Source organism: Babylonia areolata, chromosome 30, assembly GCF_041734735.1.
Source record: "Babylonia areolata isolate BAREFJ2019XMU chromosome 30, ASM4173473v1, whole genome shotgun sequence".
NCBI classification, from domain to species: Eukaryota; Metazoa; Mollusca; class Gastropoda; order Neogastropoda; family Buccinidae; genus Babylonia; species Babylonia areolata.
The window spans coordinates 1,703,513-1,723,140 of record NC_134905.1 but is presented as its reverse complement, the minus strand read 5'-3'; the positions used below and the strand labels follow the sequence as shown (position 1 = coordinate 1,723,140).

The 19,628-nt window shown below is 45.4% G+C and overlaps 1 protein-coding gene across 3 annotated transcripts in view; it reads right to left on the bottom strand.

Moving 5' to 3' along the window:
- Window positions 1–5,541: 5,541 nt before the first annotated feature.
- The window catches only part of LOC143275665 (eukaryotic translation initiation factor 2A-like), a 32,322-nt gene continuing 18,235 nt past the window's right edge, over window positions 5,542–19,628 (bottom strand). For 2 of the 3 annotated variants that reach the window (XM_076579942.1, XM_076579943.1), the window contains exons 13-18: window positions 14,210–14,373; window positions 13,018–13,131; window positions 12,233–12,294; window positions 10,886–11,014; window positions 9,291–9,356; window positions 5,542–7,045 (exon numbers count right to left, since the gene is read on the bottom strand). In XM_076579942.1, the coding sequence (XP_076436057.1) occupies window positions 6,983–7,045; window positions 9,291–9,356; window positions 10,886–11,014; window positions 12,233–12,294; window positions 13,018–13,131; window positions 14,210–14,373 (598 nt within the window). In that variant the 3' untranslated portion in view covers window positions 5,542–6,982. The remainder of the gene's footprint in view (window positions 7,046–9,290; window positions 9,357–10,885; window positions 11,015–12,232; window positions 12,295–13,017; window positions 13,132–14,209; window positions 14,374–19,628) is intronic. The other variant, XR_013053456.1, reaches the window with a different exon arrangement.

Sequence of the window (19,628 nt, the reverse complement as noted above, 5' to 3'; positions counted from 1 at the left end):
GAAGTAGGTAACGTCCCCTTTGTCCCCCTGGCTAGAGCCCTCTTTTGACGGCAATATACATATAACTGCAGTTTCTTTGATAGTGAAAGTGGTCCTTTATTTTTGAAGTGTCCTTTTTTGTGAAGTCTGTTTCTTGTGAAGTGAGGATTGATATTTTTCATCACATCTTCTTCTTCTTCTGCGTTCACTCGTATGCACACGAGTGGGCTTTTACGTGTATGACCGTTTTTACCCCGCCATGTAGGCAGCCATACTCCGTTTTCGGGGGTGTGCATGCTGGGTATGTTCTTGTTTCCATAACCCACCGAACGCTGACATGGATTACAGGATCTTTAACATGCGTATTTGATCTTCTGCTTGCATATACACACGAAAGGGGTTCAGGCATTAGCAGGTCTGCACATATGTTGACCTGGGAGATCGTAAAAATCTCCACCCTTTACCCACCAGGCGCCGTCACCGTGATTCGAACCCGGGACCCTCAGATTGACAGTCCAACGCTTTAACCACTCGGCTATTGCGCCCGTCGTTTCATCGCATCAACCCCTGAAGAATCTGGCGGCGTGTGCTGAATGGTTTTTGTTGTATCGGGCGAACATCCAACATTCTCATTGCTGAAGCTTTACCGGTCTGCAAAGGCTGCTGTTGATGGAAAACTGTGATGTGTTGAAACAAATATCAGATATTATGTGTGTGAGTGTTGTTAGGACTGCGTTTTCTTGTCCTGTGTGTGCTCAGAGTTTTCTTTTCATTTTCAGTGAATTGGAATAATATTTTTTATACATATATATTATGAACGTTAGTTGCTGATCATTGTTGATCGTTTGTTTTTTTTTCTTTCAGTGATGCAATTATTGGCCGGCGCAAACTTTTTTTTGCGTGTTATTTTCATGAAAGCAATTTACAGAAAAATATACATTTTTTCTTACCGCATTTTTATAGGAACACATTTGCAATCTGTAATTTTTTCTTTTGTCTTCCTCTCTGCAATTGGAATAGTTTTTTTTTTTTCTTAATAGCTTTGTATAATTTGTGTTTGTATTATGGAGCTATCAAAAATACCAGGTGCTTGCTTATTCAGTATTGCAAGTTTATCAGAAGTGGTGTTTGTATCTCTTAGATTTGATGGTGATTTGTTTCAGATTTTACAGTTATTTCTGTTTTGGGATTTGACTATGGTATTTTGTATTTTGAGATTGGACTGTTAATTCCTTTTTGAGATTTGATTCTTGTTAAAAATTTCTCTTGATGTGCGCAAGCGTATTGCCTGGTGACAAAATGAAAAGTACACATGCACCCGAGGCCTGACTAGTGAAGAGTACACATGCACCCAAGTCCAGACCAGTGAAAAGTACACATGCACCCAAGGCCTGACCAGCTGGCTGGGTTACGTTGCTGTCGGGCCTCTCCCTGGCAGATGTGGTGTAGTGAATATGGATTTGCCCGAACGTTGTGGTGCCTCCCTGAGAAACAGAAACTGAACAGAACGTCTCAGACTTCCCCAACAGGACGGACTGTGTGTGGCTCAGGTCTCTGGGGGTGGACACTCAAAGCGGGCATCAGGCATCTGCATTTTCTTTTCTTTTTTTTAACGATCAGATTTGTTATTGATCAGTCCACACACTTTGGCACCTTGAAGCTGAACTGAAACTGCCATCCAGTTAAAATGACAGAAAATAATGGTCACAAGAAAGCATGGTCATTAACACTTAACTTTGGCCAAGGCTCTCCACATTTGGCAATAGGGTAGCACTGAGGTCCCGTGTGCAGCATCCGAATGACTAGCGTCCAGACCACCACTCAACGTCTAGTGGAGGGGGAGAAAATTTCGGGGGTTGTGCCGTGATTCGAACCAGCGCGCTCAGATTCTCTCGCTTCCTAGGCGGACGTGTTACCCCTAGGCCATCACTCCACATGGTAAGTGCTTATGTTTTTCATTCATGAAAAAAAAGAGAACATTTTCTGGTGTTCATTCTGCAGTTATAAATTTTTTTTATTCTAGAAATTTTTTTTTTTTTTATTCTAAAAAAAAATGTATCATTTTCTAAAGTAATCATTATATGTTGTTTTTTTAATGTTTTTTTCGCTGTAAAATTGTAACATTTTCTGATGTAATCATTCCTCAATTATTTAATGTTTTTCGCTCTAAAGATTTAAACAGTTTCTGAAATATTCATCTGTAGTTACTAATATTTTTAATCTTGAAAATTGTAACAGTTTCTGAAGCAACCATTCTCCAGTTATACACGTTTTTTTCCTCCTCGTTATTGTCAGATTTTCTGAATTATGCATTCTGCAGTTATATATAGATATGTTGTTTTAATATTCTAAATATTCTAACAATTAATAATGACAAGCAGCAGAAAATGACAATACAAGTTGTCAGTGTTGTGGACAAAAAGGAGGAGTTTGTATTATACCCCATGTTTGGTGATACATATACTTACCATGTCAAACTGATGCAAACTAGGCCTATCGGTTTGCTCTGCTTGGCCAAATTTCGCGCGGCTAACAGTGAAAAGACGGGCCCACCCGCTCCCAGCCAATCAAACGCCTCTAAAGCTATAAGCGCTTAATCATTGGTTTGCTCAGATTTTGGTACCTTAATTACTTTTGATGGAAGCACATTTCCTCTACTTTACTGAATTTCACTGCTAATTCAAACTACATGTATTTTTTTTTCCAGTATTGCTGGATATAACAGACATTTATTCCCCCAGTAAATGATATCTGTTTGATGTTTGGTGTGTAAGAATGGAGAGAGAGAAGAGATGTATTTGTATTTCTTTTTATCACATCAGATTTCTCGGTGTGAAATTCGGGCTGCTCTCCCCACGGAGAGCGCGTTGCTACACTACAGCGCCACCCATTTTTTTCCTGCGTGTAGTTTTATTTGTTTTTCCTATCGAGTCTGATGAATCAATTGGTAGGAAACAGTTCTGTTCAGAATCAGTGATGTCAGTCACTGTCGTGAGTGTCTGTACGTCAGACTGTTCAGCTTGAGTGAAGTGGTCATGCATGTGATGTAGAATCAAGTGTCCGTGGGTTCAAGTCCCACACGAAGCAGGATTTTATTTGAAGGTTCTGATCATGACAAAGTCTTCACTGACTGTCTCTATGAAGTTCTGATCATGACAAAGACTTCACTGTCTGTCTCTATGAAGGTTCTGATCATGACAAAGACTTCACTGACTGTCTCTATGAAGTTCTCATCATGACAAAGACTTCACTGTCTGTCTCTATGAAGGTTTTGATCATGACAAAGACTTCACTGACTGTCTCTATGAAGTTCTGATCATGACAAAGACTTCACTGACTGTCTCTATGAAGTTATCATGACAAAGACTTCACTGTCCGTCTCTATGTAGTTATGATCATGACAAAGACTTCACTGACTGTCTCTATGAAGTTCTGATCATGACAAAGACTTCACTGACTGTCTCTATGAAGTTCTGATCATGACAAAGACTTCACTGACTCTATGAAGTTCTCATCATGACAAAGACTTCACTGACTGTCTCTATGAAGGTTCTGATCATGACAAAGACTTCACTGACTGTCTCTATGAAGTTATGATCATGACAAAGACTTCACTGACTGTCTCTATGACGTTCTGATCATGACAAAGACTTCACTGACTGTCTCTATGAAGTTCTGATCATGACAAAGACTTCACTGACTGTCTCTATGACGTTCTGATCATGACAAAGACTTCACTGAATGTCTCTACGAAGCTCTGATCATGATGAAGACTCATTCCATCAATGTTTATTCTGTCATGCATTTGACCAAGCAGGACAAATGACAGGTTTAGTTGGACATGGTGCAGTATATGACACCAAACAGGTATGTAAATGAAGGCACTGATCATGACACTCACATTCTATCAATGTTTATGCTCCATGGGAGCTGAATGCAATGGACAGACCAAAGTGGCGTTCAGCTGTCCACAAAGGCGCCAAATCCTGTGAGGCCAACAGAATCGCTGCAGCAGAGCAACGCAGACAGGCCAGGAAAAGCAGTGCCAGCAAGTCCCTGACAGCCGCCACCATCCCCTGTCCACACTGTGTCAGAACCTTCCGGGCGCGGATCGGCCTGACCAGTCATCTGCGCACCCACAGAGCCCAACCCACCCACCCCCAGGATGACTAGATGGTCCTCATCGATCCCGACGGACAAACCACACATGCTCCAGTTAGGTGTGTAAATGATAGTACTGATCTTGACAAAGACTCACATTTTTATAAAACTATAATTAGCTATGTAAATGAAAGTACTGACCATGACAAAGACTCACATTATATAATGCTATAATCAGGTGTGTAAATGAAGTCTCAAGATTAATCTGAAGGTTCCAGACTACAATCCCCATCACCAATTCTGGAAGTAACAGGAGGAGTTTGTATCATACCCCATGTTTGGTGATACATATACTTACCATGTCAAACTGATGCAAACTAGGCCTATTGGTTTGCTCTGCTTGGCCAAATTTCGCGCGGCTAACAGTGAAAAGACGCCCCTCTTTTGCCTGGCCCGCTCTTAGCCAATCAAACGCCTCTAAAAGCTATAAGCGCTGAATCATTCCTTTGGCCAAGGCTCTCCACGCCATCTTGTCAGGTTTTCGCTCTGTCTCGACTTACGCTTTTTTTTGGCTATTAAGCATGTTCATTTGGCCTTATTTTGTTGTATGCGGCTTGTCTGTATATTTTTCTTACAGTCTGTGTACTCAAGGCGCCAGTGACCCTTGGGGTTCGGGTCACAGTATGGCTGGTGCCCACGGGTGGTTACCCCCATTCTACCCGTACTGGGGCGCACCTATGGTGCACGCTGGGTTGCTGGGAGTACCAAGGGCCAGCCCCTTGTCCGCTCCCCACCGGACCCAACCCAGCACATCTCACAGGGTGACACACACAGCCCCGACAAGTGGGATCGACTTCTTGTCGGTCAGGTTGAGCTCCTCGACCAATATTGCCACTCTGTCCACAAATCGGGCCTCTGTCAACCCACAGGTGACCTCCACGGTCACAACGGCCTCCTTGTCAGGACCGACGGCTGCTGAGGGGCCGAGTATTTTTTTTTCCTCCCGATTTTGACCTGGTCAGAACACAACTTTCATGCCATAGTGGAAATATGCTGACCTTTATTTTTCACAGAAGTAACGCACGTGCTGACCTTTATTTTTCACTGAAGTAACGCAGTGAACCAGTCAACCATCCACCGATCAAGTCGTGCTGACCTTTATTTTTCACAGAAGTAACGCAGTGAACCAGTCAACCATCCAACGATCAAGTCGTGCTGACCTTTATTTTTCACAGAAGTACCGCAATGAACCAGTCAACCATCCACCGATCAAGTCGTGCTGACCTTTATTTTTCACTGAAGTAACGCAGTGAACCAGTCAAACATCCACCGATCAAGTCGTGCTGACCTTTATTTTTCACTGAAGTAACGCAATGAACCAGTCAACCATCCACCGATCAAGTCGTGCTGACCTTTATTTTTCACTGAAGTAACGCAATGAACCAGTCAACCATCCACCGATCAAGTCGTGCTGACTTTTATTTTTCACAGAAGTAACGCAATGAACCAGTCAACCATCCAACGATCAAGTCACTCATTTCTCTTGCGCATGATTCTGATGTAAACACTGGCATTAAATTAACGTCAAAATCAATTCTTGGGTACCCAAACATTTTTTTTTCTATGTACAGCTTGATGAGTCAGTGAGTTGAAGACCTATTTCCACATTTTTCACTGCGCATGATCATGATTCTGATGAAAACAATGGCATTAAACGGACGTTAAAATTCATTCTTATGAATCCAAACCCTTTTTTCAATGTATTGCTTGATGAGACACCGAGTTGAAGACGTATTTCCACACGACAAAAAAAACTATGAAAAATATGTGGTGTGATGGGCCAGTGGTAAAGCTCTACCTGGGAAGCCAGAGAATCCCACACTGACCAGATTTTTCTTGACCTCAACTGGACCATGAGTGGTGGTCTGAATGCTGATCCTTCGTGGCATGGGATCAAATCCCACACTGACCAGATTTTTCTTGACCTCAACTGGACCATGAGTGGTGGTCTGAATGCTGATCCTTCGTGGCATAGGATCGAATCCCACACTGACCAGATTTTTCTTGACCTCAACTGGACCATGAGTGGTGGTCTGAATGCTGATCCTTCGTGGCACGTGATCGAATCCCACACTGACCAGACTTTTCTCACTCTCAACTGGACCATGAGCGGTGGTCTGAATGCTGGTCCTTTGGATGAGATGATAAACCTAAGTCCCCTGTGTTGCATGCATTTAGCTCATTTAGAAGTGCTCGCAATAAGACCTAAAATCTGTGATTTGTATTCAACACACAAAGTTTGCTTCAGCATAAAATGTACTTTCCCACTGTCTAACAACAGTCCATTGCTTGTGCCTGTACGTGATATTCTGAAGAACACAACACGTCCTTCCATTTATCCAAAACACACATGATCATTTTCGTGTTTTACAAAACAAAACCTATCTACACACATGAACACTTTCATGCGGCAAACATTCTACAAAACAAAACCTATCTTCACTTCATGCGGCAAACATTCTACAAAACAAAACCTATCTACACACATTATCACTTTCATGCGGCAAACATTCTACAAAACCTATCTTCACACATTAACACTTTCATGCGGCAAACATTCTACTAGCTTGTCCTCACGACCACACGCATTCCATCGGAGACAAAACGCGAGCTGACAACTCGTCCCAAGCACACGTCCTCCTTCACCTTCTCCCTCAGTAAAATAAATTAAAAACAATAAACAACGATGACAAACTAAAAGTGAGGTCACACACGTTTTTATCACACACACAGGGCCTGGCATCGGGGAAGTCAAAACGTCAATGCCAGGAGAAGGGCGTTCACATACAATGGTGTCAGTATTTATGGAAGTGTGATGAAGAGACAGCACCGTATTCTGTCATCATCCGATCTCGAGGTCCTTCAGTTCCTGTAGCAAGGCGGCTTCAGTCTTCAGTTTCTCCATCTGTAACACATTGTGTCCTTTGTAAGAGTACTGTTTTAACTCACTCGGGACGACAAGTTTTCTCCCTTGCTTTTCCCCATAGATGGCCCATTTGTAAGGGTTTGGAAAAAAATACAGAGTAAGAAAATGAAACTTTCAGAACTGGTTTATTATGTGTTGAGCTATTACATATAAATTTTTAAAAAAATCAAATTTCTCATCTTATTTTACAGTTTTGCCATATGTAGAAAATACTGCCAATTTTTCACCCCGAATCACCATACCCATGCTCGCTTTCTGCATTAAATTCGCTTTCTTCTTCGTCATCATCCATCTCTTCAATGTCCGACCCTTCAGTTTGTAGCATTTCAAGTACTTCGGCAACCCTAAAACGTTGCCGTCGCTGCATTGTTCGCTTCACAACATTTCGAGAAGAGCCCGCTTTGCTAACAGGCTGGCACGCGAGCAGACGACCGGTCAGTGACTTTGTCAGCGTGTGACAGGCCACACATGGCAGGCTGACCAATCATACCATTCGATTATGGAGTGACCCAGAATAGCGCACTATGCTTGGCTAATCACAAAATCACGTGTACAGCGCGTGAAGGATTTTTATTTCTTGAAAATGCTATTCCATTCCGTCGTCTGAAACCGAATACATTTTACGTAGGAATGTTCATGCATTCCTTCCTCCGGAGTGAGTTAATCCATTCAACCATTCTTTCTCCTATGTGGGATGCGACTCCCACGTTCATTCATATACACCAGTAGGCTTTTATGTGTAGGACCGTTTTTGTATTTGTATTTCTTTTTATCACAACAGATTTCTCTGTGTGAAATTCGGGCTGCTCTCCCCAGGGAGAGCGCGTCGCTACACTACAGCGCCACCCATTTTTTTTGTATTTTTTCCTGCATGCAGTTTTATTTCTTTTTCCTATCGATGTGGATTTTTCTACAGAATTTTACCAGGACCAACCCTCTTGTTGCCGTGGGTTTTTTTACGTGCGCTAAGTGCATGCTGCACACGGGACCTCGGTTTATCGTCTCATCCAAATGACTAGCGTCCAGACCACCACTCAAGGTCTAGTGGAGGGGGAGAAAATATCGGCGGCTGAACCGTAATTCAAACCAGCGTGCTCAGATTCTCTCTCGCTTCCTAGGCGGACGCGTTACCTCTAAGCCATCACTCCACTCCCCGCCATGCAGGCAGTCATTCGCCATTATCAGGGACAGGGAGTGCACGACGGGTACGTTCTGGTTTTCATAACCCACCGAACCCCGACATGGATTACAGGATCTTTAACGTGCGTACTTGATCGTCTATATGTGTATATACGCTGAGGGGGTTCAGGCACCAGTAGGTTACACATATGTTGACTGGGCAGATTGAAAAAATGAAATGAAAAAGAGGAGATGCTTGAACTTATACACAACCCAATGCACTGGTCACTTTTGACAGCCTACCAAAGGTTTGTGTGTAAAACACTGACTGACATAAAATGAAACAAAATGATTAGATAAGTTCAACAAGCAAATACATTTAAAATACACTAAAAAAACAAGAGGCAAGGCCTTCAAGACTCACTTGTAATATGTATTGAGTATAATTTCAAAATGTAATGTTTAAGATGAGAAAGATCAGTTTAAAGCAAATTAAGTCCCCTAGCATTAATTACAGAGTAATTTCCCTTTTTTACAATCTGCACCAAAACGTTTGCAAAATAAATAAAACTTCCATGCTTAGCAAAAGAAGTTGAACAAAAAAATGATAATAATGACTGCTCTTGTTGTTGGGTCAGAATATCAGATCAAAGTGCCAAGTTTAGAGAATACAAAAATTATAAATATAACAGTAAATGCAGTTTGTATATAATTAGGCTTCATTATTTTTTTTTGGTGCCCATCCCAGAGGTGCAATATTGTTTTAAACAAGATGACTGGAAAGAACTGAATTTTTCTGATTTTTATGCCTAATTTGGTGTCAAGGGACAAAGTATTTGCAGACAAAATGGCAATGTTAAAGTTTACCACGGACACACAGACAACCGAACACCGGGTTAAAACATAGCCTCACTTTGTTTACACAAGTGAGTCAACAAAATGATTAGATAAGTTAAACAAGCAAATACATTTAGAATACACAAAAAAAAAAAAAAAAAAAAAAAAAGAAAAAAAAAAAAAAGCAGTTCATGCAGAAAGGCAACTGACTGAAATACAACAAGAGAAAGAAAAAAACCACAGGTGTGCGGTCATCGCCATGTCTCACCTGGTTCAGTTCCAGCTGTTTTCCGCTCTTCTGCTGTTCCTTCAGCTTCTCTACCTGCTGTAGTTTCTGTAGGACAGCATCACACAGTGTTCATCATAATAACATCACAATAACATCACACAGTGTTCATCATAATAACATGACTATCTGCTGTAGTTTCTGTAGGGCAGCATCACGCAGTGTTCATCATAATAACATCACACACTGTTCATCATAATAACATGACTATCTGCTGTAGTTTCTGTAGGACAGCATCACACAGTGTTCATCACAATAACATCACACAGTGTTCATCATAATAACATGACTATCTGCTGTAGTTTCTGTAGGGCAGCATCACGCAGTGTTCATCATAATAACATCACACACTGTTCATCATAATAACATGACTATCTGCTGTAGTTTCTGTAGGACAGCATCACACAGTGTTCATCACAATAACATCACACAGTGTTCATCATAATAACATGACTATCTGCTGTAGTTTCTGTAGGACAGCATCACACACTGTTCATCATAATAACATGACTACCTGCTGTAGTTTCTGCAGGACAGCATCACACAGTGTTCATCATAATAACATCACACACTGTTCATCATAATAACATGACTACCTGCTGTAGTTTCTGCAGGACAGCATCACACAGTGTTCATCATAATAACATCACACACTGTTCATCATAATAACATGACTATCTGCTGTAGTTTCTGTGGAACATGTCACACACATGTTGTTCATCATGACACGTCTATCTGCTGTAGTTTCTGTGGAACAGCAAGACACGCGTCATTCACACAACAGTCAGTCATAATAACACAAACATGCAACGCAAAGAAAAACAAAACTAACCCCCACTTCCTCCCCCCCCCCCCCCCCAAAAAAAAACCCCACCACAACACCAAAGTGAACACCTGTGGATGGAATTTCCCCCCAACAAAAAAAAAAAAAAAACCCACCAAACACCACCACACCAAATTGAACACCTGTGGATGGAATCCCCCCCCCCCCAAAAAAAAAACCCCACCGCCACCACCACACCAAAATGAACACACCTGTGGAAGGAATCCCCCCCCTCCCCCCTCCATAAAAAACCCACCACCACACCAAAGCGAACACCTGTGGATGGAATCCCCCCCCCAAAAAGAAACCCACCAAACCCCACCACACCAAATTGAACACCTGTGGATGGAATCCCCCCCCCCCCCCCCCCCCCTCCAAAAAAAAAACCCCACCAAACCCCACCACACCAAATTGAACACCTGTGGATGGAATCCCCCCCCCCCCCCCCAAAAAAAAACCCACCACCACCACCACACCAAAGTGAACACCTGTGGATGGAATTCCCCCCCCCCCCCCCCCCCCCAAAAAAAAAACCACACCACCACCACCACACCACCAAAGTGAACATCTGTGGATGGAATTCCCCCCCCCCCCACCCCCCCTCCATAAAAAACACCACCACACCACACCAAATTGAACACCAGTGGATGGAATTCCCCCCTCCACCCCCCCACCATAAAAAAACACCACCACCACCACCACACCAAAGTGAACACACCTGTGGATGGAATCCCCCACCCCCCTCCCCACTCACCTTGCGGAGATTCCTGATCTTTTTGTCTTTCTCCGGGTCCCCGGTGGTCGACCCTGCTGAGGCACTGGCCGAGGGGGTGGGGGTGGGGGTGGGGGCTGCACTCACTTCATCAGCCGCGCTCACCTCCCCCTGTCACAGACATCATGGTTTGGTTTTTTTTTCTTTTTGTTTTGGGCTTTCATGACCCTTTTCCATGTTTCTACTTCACCTTACATGTTTCTACTTCACCTTACATGTTTCTACCTCACCTTACATGATGTTTCTACCTCACCTTACATGTTTCTACCTCACCTTACATGTTTCTACCTCACCTTACATGTTTCTACCTCACCTTACATGTTTCTACCTCACCTTACATGTTTCTACCTCACCTTACATGTTTCTACCTCACCTTACATGTTTCTACTTCACCTTACATGTTTCTACCTCACCTTACATGTTTCTACTTCACCTTTTCTACTTCACCTTACATGTTTCTACTTCACCTTACATGTTTCTACTTCATCTTACATGTTTCTACCTCACCTTACGTTTCTACTTCACCTTACATGTTTCTACCTCACCTTACATGCTTCTACTTCACCTTTCATGTTTCTACTGTTTCTACCTCACCTTACATGTTTCTACTTCACCTTACATGTTTCTACCTCACCTTACATGTTTCTACCTCACCTTACATGATGTTTCTACCTCACCTTACATGTTTCTGCTTCATCTTACATGTTTCTACTTCACCTTACATGTTTCTACTTCACCTTACATGTTTCTACTTCACCTTACATGTTTCTGCCTCAACTTACATGTTTCTACCTCACCTTACATGTTTCTGCCTCATCTTACATGTTTCTACCTCACCTTACATGTTTCTACTTCACCTTACATGTTTCTGCCTCAACTTACATGTTTCTACCTCACCTTACATGTTTCTACTTCATCGAAAATGAGGTCGCAGGCGATACGAGTGGAAATTTTTGGAGCAAACTACATCACGACAGCAAGTTTTACCGCTGCTGAAGTGATTGAAATGCTTCAAACTGATGGTTTCGACATCAACGATGATGAAGATGTTGAATAAAGTATCTGCAGTGAAGAAAGCTACCAGCAAGAAGGTACTGATAGTGACTCAGCTTCTGTGAGCAGTGAAAAGGGGGAGGGGGCTGGGCATATACACGACATGAGGAGAGGGTTCAGTGAGTCAAATACAGTGAGTTTCGTTCAGTTACTTTATGTTTCGTATTTTTTGTGATTTTTTTTTTCCTAACCCTAACAAATGGGTCATCTGTCGGGGAAAAGCAAGGGAGAGAACTATTCGTCCGGAGTGAGTTAACCAACCAGGTCAAAGCTTACATCTCCTGTGGTCTTGGCTTTGCGAGCATCCCTCTTCTTCTTGTTTTTGCTGGGCGGTTTATCTGTACACAAAATGGGAACGAGGTTCACAATGTAAGTGCATAGAACACCCCTGTGTTTTTGCGTCACTTGTAGTTATATTTGTTTCCGTGATCTGGTCAGTCGTGTACACAGGGAGTCTGTGTAATGTGTTCGAGTTTGTCTGTGTGCTTCAGTTTCATGACTCTTCAACATAATCCAGACACCACACACACACACCACCACCACTACCCTCACACACCACAAACCACCCACCCATCCATCCACACGCACACTACCACTACTACCCTCACCTTCCCCCCCCTACACACACACACACCACCCACCCACCACACACATAGAGACACACACACACCACCCACCCACCCACAGGCAGACACACGCACACAACCACAGACCCACCCACTCACAGACTACCCACCCACCACACACACACACACACACACACACCACCCACCCACTCACAGACTACCCACCCACCACACACACACACACACCACACACACAGACCCACCCACAGACACACCACCCACTCACACAGACACACACCACACACACAGACACACCACCCACCCACACACACCCACCACCCACCCACCACACACACACACACCACCCACCAACACGCACACACACACAAACCATCCAACCACCCACACACACACACCACCACACACACATACAGACACACCACCACACACACCACCCACCCACCCATACAGACAGACAGACAGACAGACACCCACCTGGGGCTGCCTGGGCCTGACGGATGTTGGAGGCAGGTTCATACTCATGCAGTTTGGTGGAGGGAGTGTAGTTGGCCGCTCGTGCCTGGGGAGGACGGTACGCCTCTGTCTTCTCTGTGGAACACCGTTCATACACTGTTGTGTTGTGCTGTGCTGTGCTGTGCTGTGCTGTGCTGTGCTGTGTTGTGTTGTGATGTGATGTGTTGTGCTGTGCTGTGTTGTGTTGTGTTGGTGGAGGGTGTGTAGTTGGCCGCTCGTGCCTGGGGAGGACGGTACGCCTCCGTCTTCTCTGTGGAACACCGTTTAAACATTGTTGCGTTGTGTTGTGTTGTGTTGTGTTGTGTTGTGCTGTGCTGTGCTGTGCTGTGTTGTGTTGTGTTGTGCTGTGCTGTGTTGTGTTGTGTTGTGTTGGTGGAGGGAGTGTAGTTGGCCGCTCGTGCCTGGGGCGGACGGTACGCCTCTGTCTTCTCTGTGGAACACCGTTCATACATTGTTGCGTTGTGTTGTGTTGTGCTGTGCTGTGCTGTGCTGTGTTGTGTTGTGTTGTGTTGTGTTGTGCTGTGCTTTGTTGTGTGTTGTGCTGAGCTGTGCTGTGTGTTGTGCTGTCTTGTGTTGTGCTGTGCTGTGTTGTGTTGTATGGTGTGTTGTGTTGTGCTGTGCTGTGCTGTGTTGTGCTGTGTTGGTGGAGGGAGTGTCGTTGACTGGTAAAGCGGTGGTCAGGGCACTCTTTTCATATCTGCCGTGACACATTAAATACCATTTCCAAATTTTGGCTCAGGAGCTCAGGCAGAAGGGTTAAAATTGCTCAGGAACTCAGGGCTCAAAGGGTTAAGACGTTTTGCTTTATGCCCGACGTCAGTCCCCATGAATACGGCCCCAGGTTTATAGCCAACACGTTTCTCCGTGAAGGTAACCTCAGGTACCAACACACACAACATACCTACCCCCCACCACCACACACCCAACCCCTCCACCCCCCCTTACCCCCCCAAACTCACTGTTCTCCACAGAGGTCAGCTCAGGCTCTGCGGGTTTGTAGCGGATGGGTTTTTCCCTGAAGGTACCCTCGGGTACCAACACACATGACATACCTACCCCACCACCACACACCCAACCCCTCCACCCACCTCTCCCCCCACTTCCACCCACCTCTCCACCCCCCCCCCCACCCCCCTTACCCCCCCAAACTCACTGTTCTCCACAGAGGTCAGCCCAGGCTCTGCAGGTTTGTAGCGGACAGGTTTCTCCCTGAAGGTACCCTCAGGTACTGGCCTCCACCTGGCATCCCACAGAAACTCCCCCTCTGGGGTGTCCACCTGACTCAACAGGCTACCCGTGTAGTGCCACAGTCTGTACCTGTGCACACATCAACAGTCAAGTCAGACTATAGTGGAGTGATGGCCTAGAGGTAACGCGTCTGCCTAGGAAGCGAGAGAATTTGAGCGCGCTGGTTCGAATCACAGCTCAGCCGCCGATATTTTCTCCCCCTCCACTAGACCTTGAGTGGTGGTCTGGATGCTAATCATTCGGATGAGACGATAAACCGAGGTCCCATGTGCAGCATGCACTTAGCGCACGTAAAAGAACCCACAGCAACAAAGGGGTTGTTCCTGGCAAAATTCTGTAGGAAAATCCACTTCGATAGGAAAAACAAATAAAAGTGCACGCAGGAAAAAATACAAAAAAATGGATGGCGCTGTGGTATAGCGACGTGCTCTCCCTGGGGAGAGCAGCCCGAATTTCACACAGAGAAATCTGTTGTGATAAAAAGAAATACAAATACAAATACCTGTGCAGTGCCAGTCTGTACCTGTACACACATCAACAGTCAGACAGACTACCTGTGTAGTGCCACAGTCTGTACCTGTACACACATCAACAGTCAGACAGACTACCTGCGTAGTGCCACAGTCTGTACCTGTACACACATCAACAGTCAGACTACCTGTGTAGTGCCACAGTCTGTACCTGTACACACATCAACAGTCAGACTACCCGTGTAGTGCCACAGTCTGTACCTGTACACACATCAACAGTCAGACAGACTACCCGTGTAGTGCCACAGTCTGTACCTGTACACACATCAACAGTCAGACAGACTACCTGTGAAGTGCCACAGTCTGTACCTGTACACACATCAACAGTCAGACTACCTGTGTAGTGCCACAGTCTGTACCTGTACACACATCAACAGTCAGACAGACTACCTGTGTAGTGCCACAGTCTGTACCTGTACACACATCAACAGTCAGACAGACTACCTGTGAAGTGCCACAGTCTGTACCTGTACACACATCAACAGTCAGACTACCTGTGTAGTGCCACAGTCTGTACCTGTACACACATCAACAGTCAGACAGACTACCTGTGTAGTGCCACAGTCTGTACCTGTACACACATCAACAGTCAGACAGACTACCTGTGAAGTGCCACAGTCTGTACCTGTACACACATCAACAGTCAGACTACCTGTGTAGTGCCACAGTCTGTACCTGTACACACATCAACAGTCAGACTACCTGTGTAGTGCCACAGTCTGTACCTGTACACACATCAACAGTCAGTCAGACTACCTGTGTAGTGCCACAGTCTGTACCTGTACACACATCAACAGTCAGACAGACTACCTGTGTAGTGCCACAGTCTGTACCTGTACACACATCAACAGTCAGACAGACTACCTGTGTAGTGCCACAGTCTGTACCTGTACACACATCAACAGTCAGACTACCTGTGTAGTGCCACAGTCTGTACCTGTACACACATCAACAGACAGACTACCCGTGTAGTGCCACAGTCTGTACCTGTACACACATCAACAGACTACCTGTGTAGTGCCACAGTCTGTACCTGTACACACATCAACAGTCAGACTACCCGTGTAGTGCCACAGTCTGTACCTGTACACACATCAACAGTCAGACAGACTACCCGTGTAGTGCCACAGTCTGTACCTGTACACACATCAACAGACAGACTACCCGTGTAGTGCCACAGTCTGTACCTGTACACACATCAACAGTCAGACAGACTACCTGTGTAGTGCCACAGTCTGTACCTGTACACACATCAACAGTCAGACAGACTACCTGTGTAGTGCCACAGTCTGTACCTGTACACACATCAACAGACTACCTGTGTAGTGCCACAGTCTGTACCTGTACACACATCAACAGTCAGACTACCCGTGTAGTGCCACAGTCTGTACCTGTACACACATCAACAGTCAGACTACCCGTGTAGTGCCACAGTCTGTACCTGTACACACGTCAACAGTCAGACAGACTACCTGTGTAGTGCCACAGTCTGTACCTGTACACACATCAACAGTCAGACAGACTACCTGTGTCGTGCCACAGTCTGTACCTGTACACACATCAACAGTCAGACTACCCGTGTAGTGCCACAGTCTGTACCTGTACACACATCAACAGTCAGACTACCTGTGTAGTGCCACAGTCTGTACCTGTACACACATCAACAGTCAGACAGACTACCTGTGTAGTGCCACAGTCTGTACCTGTACACACATCAACAGTCAGACAGACTACCTGTGTCGTGCCACAGTCTGTACCTGTACACACATCAACAGTCAGACTACCCGTGTAGTGCCACAGTCTGTACCTGTACACACATCAACAGTCAGACTACCTGTGTAGTGCCACAGTCTGTACCTGTACACACATCAACAGTCAGACTACCCGTGTAGTGCCACAGTCTGTACCTGTACACACATCAACAGTCAGACTACCTGTGTAGTGCCACAGTCTGTACCTGTACACACATGAACAGTCAGACAGACTACCTGTGTAGTGCCACAGTCTGTACCTGTACACACATGAACAGTCAGACAGACTACCTGTGTAGTGCCACAGTCTGTACCTGTACACACATCAACAGTCAGACAGACTACCTGTGTAGTGCCACAGTCTGTACCTGTACACACATCAACAGTCAGACTACCTGTGTAGTGCCACAGTCTGTACCTGTACACACATCAACAGTCAGACTACCTGTGTAGTGCCACAGTCTGTACCTGTACACACATCAACAGTCAGACTGACTACCCGTGTAGTGCCACAGTCTGTACCTGTACACACATCAACAGTCACACAGACTACCTGTGTAGTGCCACAGTCTGTACCTGTACACACATCAACAGTCACACAGACTACCCGTGTAGTGCCACAGTCTGTACCTGTACACACATCAACAGACAGACTACCTGTGTAGTGCCACAGTCTGTACCTGTACACACATCAACAGTCAGTCAGACTACCTGTGTAGTGCCACAGTCTGTACCTGTACACACATCAACAGTCAGACTGACTACCTGTGTAGTGCCACAGTCTGTACCTGTACACACGTCAACAGTCAGTCAGACTACCCGTGTAGTGCCACAGTCTGTACCTGTACACACATCAACAGTCAGTCAGACTACCTGTGTAGTGCCACAGTCTGTACCTGTACACACATCAACAGTCAGACAGACTACCTGTGTAGTGCCACAGTCTGTACCTGTACACACATCAACAGTCAGACAGACTACCTGTGTAGTGCCACAGTCTGTACCTGTACACACATCAACAGTCAGACAGACTACCTGTGTAGTGCCACAGTCTGTACCTGTACACACATCAACAGTCAGACAGACTACCTGTGTAGTGCCACAGTCTGTACCTGTACACACATCAACAGTCAGACTACCTGTGTAGTGCCACAGTCTGTACCTGTACACACATCAACAGTCAGTCAGACTACCGTGTAGTGCCACAGTCTGTACCTGTACACACATCAACAGTCAGACAGACTACCTGTGTAGTGCCACAGTCTGTACCTGTACACACATCAACAGTCAGACTACCTGTGTAGTGCCACAGTCTGTACCTGTACACACATCAACAGTCAGACTACCTGTGTAGTGCCACAGTCTGTACCTGTACACACATCAACAGTCAGCAGACTACCTGTGTAGTGCCACAGTCTGTACCTGTACACACATCAACAGTCAGACTACCCGTGTAGTGCCACAGTCTGTACCTGTACACACATCAACAGTCAGACTACCTGTGTAGTGCCACAGTCTGTACCTGTACACACATCAACAGTCAGACAGACTACCTGTGTAGTGCCACAGTCTGTACCTGTACACACATCAACAGTCAGACTACCTGTGTAGTGCCACAGTCTGTACCTGTACACACATCAACAGTCAGACAGACTACCTGTGTAGTGCCACAGTCTGTACCTGTACACACATCAACAGTCAGACTACCTGTGTAGTGCCACAGTCTGTACCTGTACACACATCAACAGTCAGACAGACTACCTGTGTTGTGCCACAGTCTGTACCTGTACACACATCAACAGTCAGTCAGACTACCTGTGTAGTGCCACAGTCTGTACCTGTACACACATCAACAGTCAGTCAGACTACCTGTGTAGTGCCACAGTCTGTACCTGTACACACATCAACAGTCACACAGACTACCTGTGTAGTGCCACAGTCTGTACCTGTACACACATCAACAGTCAGTCAGACTACCCGTGTAGTGCCACAGTCTGTACCTGTACACACATCAACAGTCAGACAGACTACCTGTGTAGTGCCGCAGTCTGTACCTGTACACACATCAACAGTCAGACTACCTGTGTAGTGCCACAGTCTGTACCTGTACACACATCAACAGTCAGTCAGACTACCCGTGTAGTGCCACAGTCTGTACCTGTACACACATCAACAGTCAGACAGACTACCTGTGTAGTGCCACAGTCTGTACCTGTACACACATCAACAGTCAGACAGACTACCTGTGTAGTGCCACAGTCTGTACCTGTACACACATCAACAGTCAGTCAGACTACCTGTGTAGTGCCACAGTCTGTACCTGTACACACATCAACAGTCAGACTACCTGTGTAGTGCCACAGTCTGTACCTGTACACACATCAACAGTCAGACAGACTACCTGTGTAGTGCCACAGTCTGTACCTGTACACACATCAACAGTCAGACTACCTGTGTAGTGCCACAGTCTGTACCTGTACACACATCAACAGTCAGACAGACTACCTGTGTAGTGCCACAGTCTGTACCTGTACACACATCAACAGTCAGACAGACTACCTGTGTAGTGCCACAGTCTGTACCTGTACACACATCAACAGTCAGACAGACTACCTGTGTAGTGCCACAGTCTGTACCTGTACACACATCAACAGTCAGACAGACTACCTGTGTAGTGCCACAGTCTGTACCTGTACACACATCAACAGTCAGACAGACTACCTGTGTAGTGCCACAGTCTGTACCTGTACACACATCAACAGTCAGACTACCCGTGTAGTGCCACAGTCTGTACCTGTACACACATCAACAGTCACACAGACTACCTGTGTAGTGCCACAGTCTGTACCTGTACACACATCAACAGTCAGACTACCTGTGTAGTGCCACAGTCTGTACCTGTACACACATCAACAGTCAGACAGACTACCTGTGTAGTGCCACAGTCTGTACCTGTACACACATCAACAGTCAACAGACTACCTGTGTAGTGCCACAGTCTGTACCTGTACACACATCAACAGTCAGACAGACTACCTGTGTA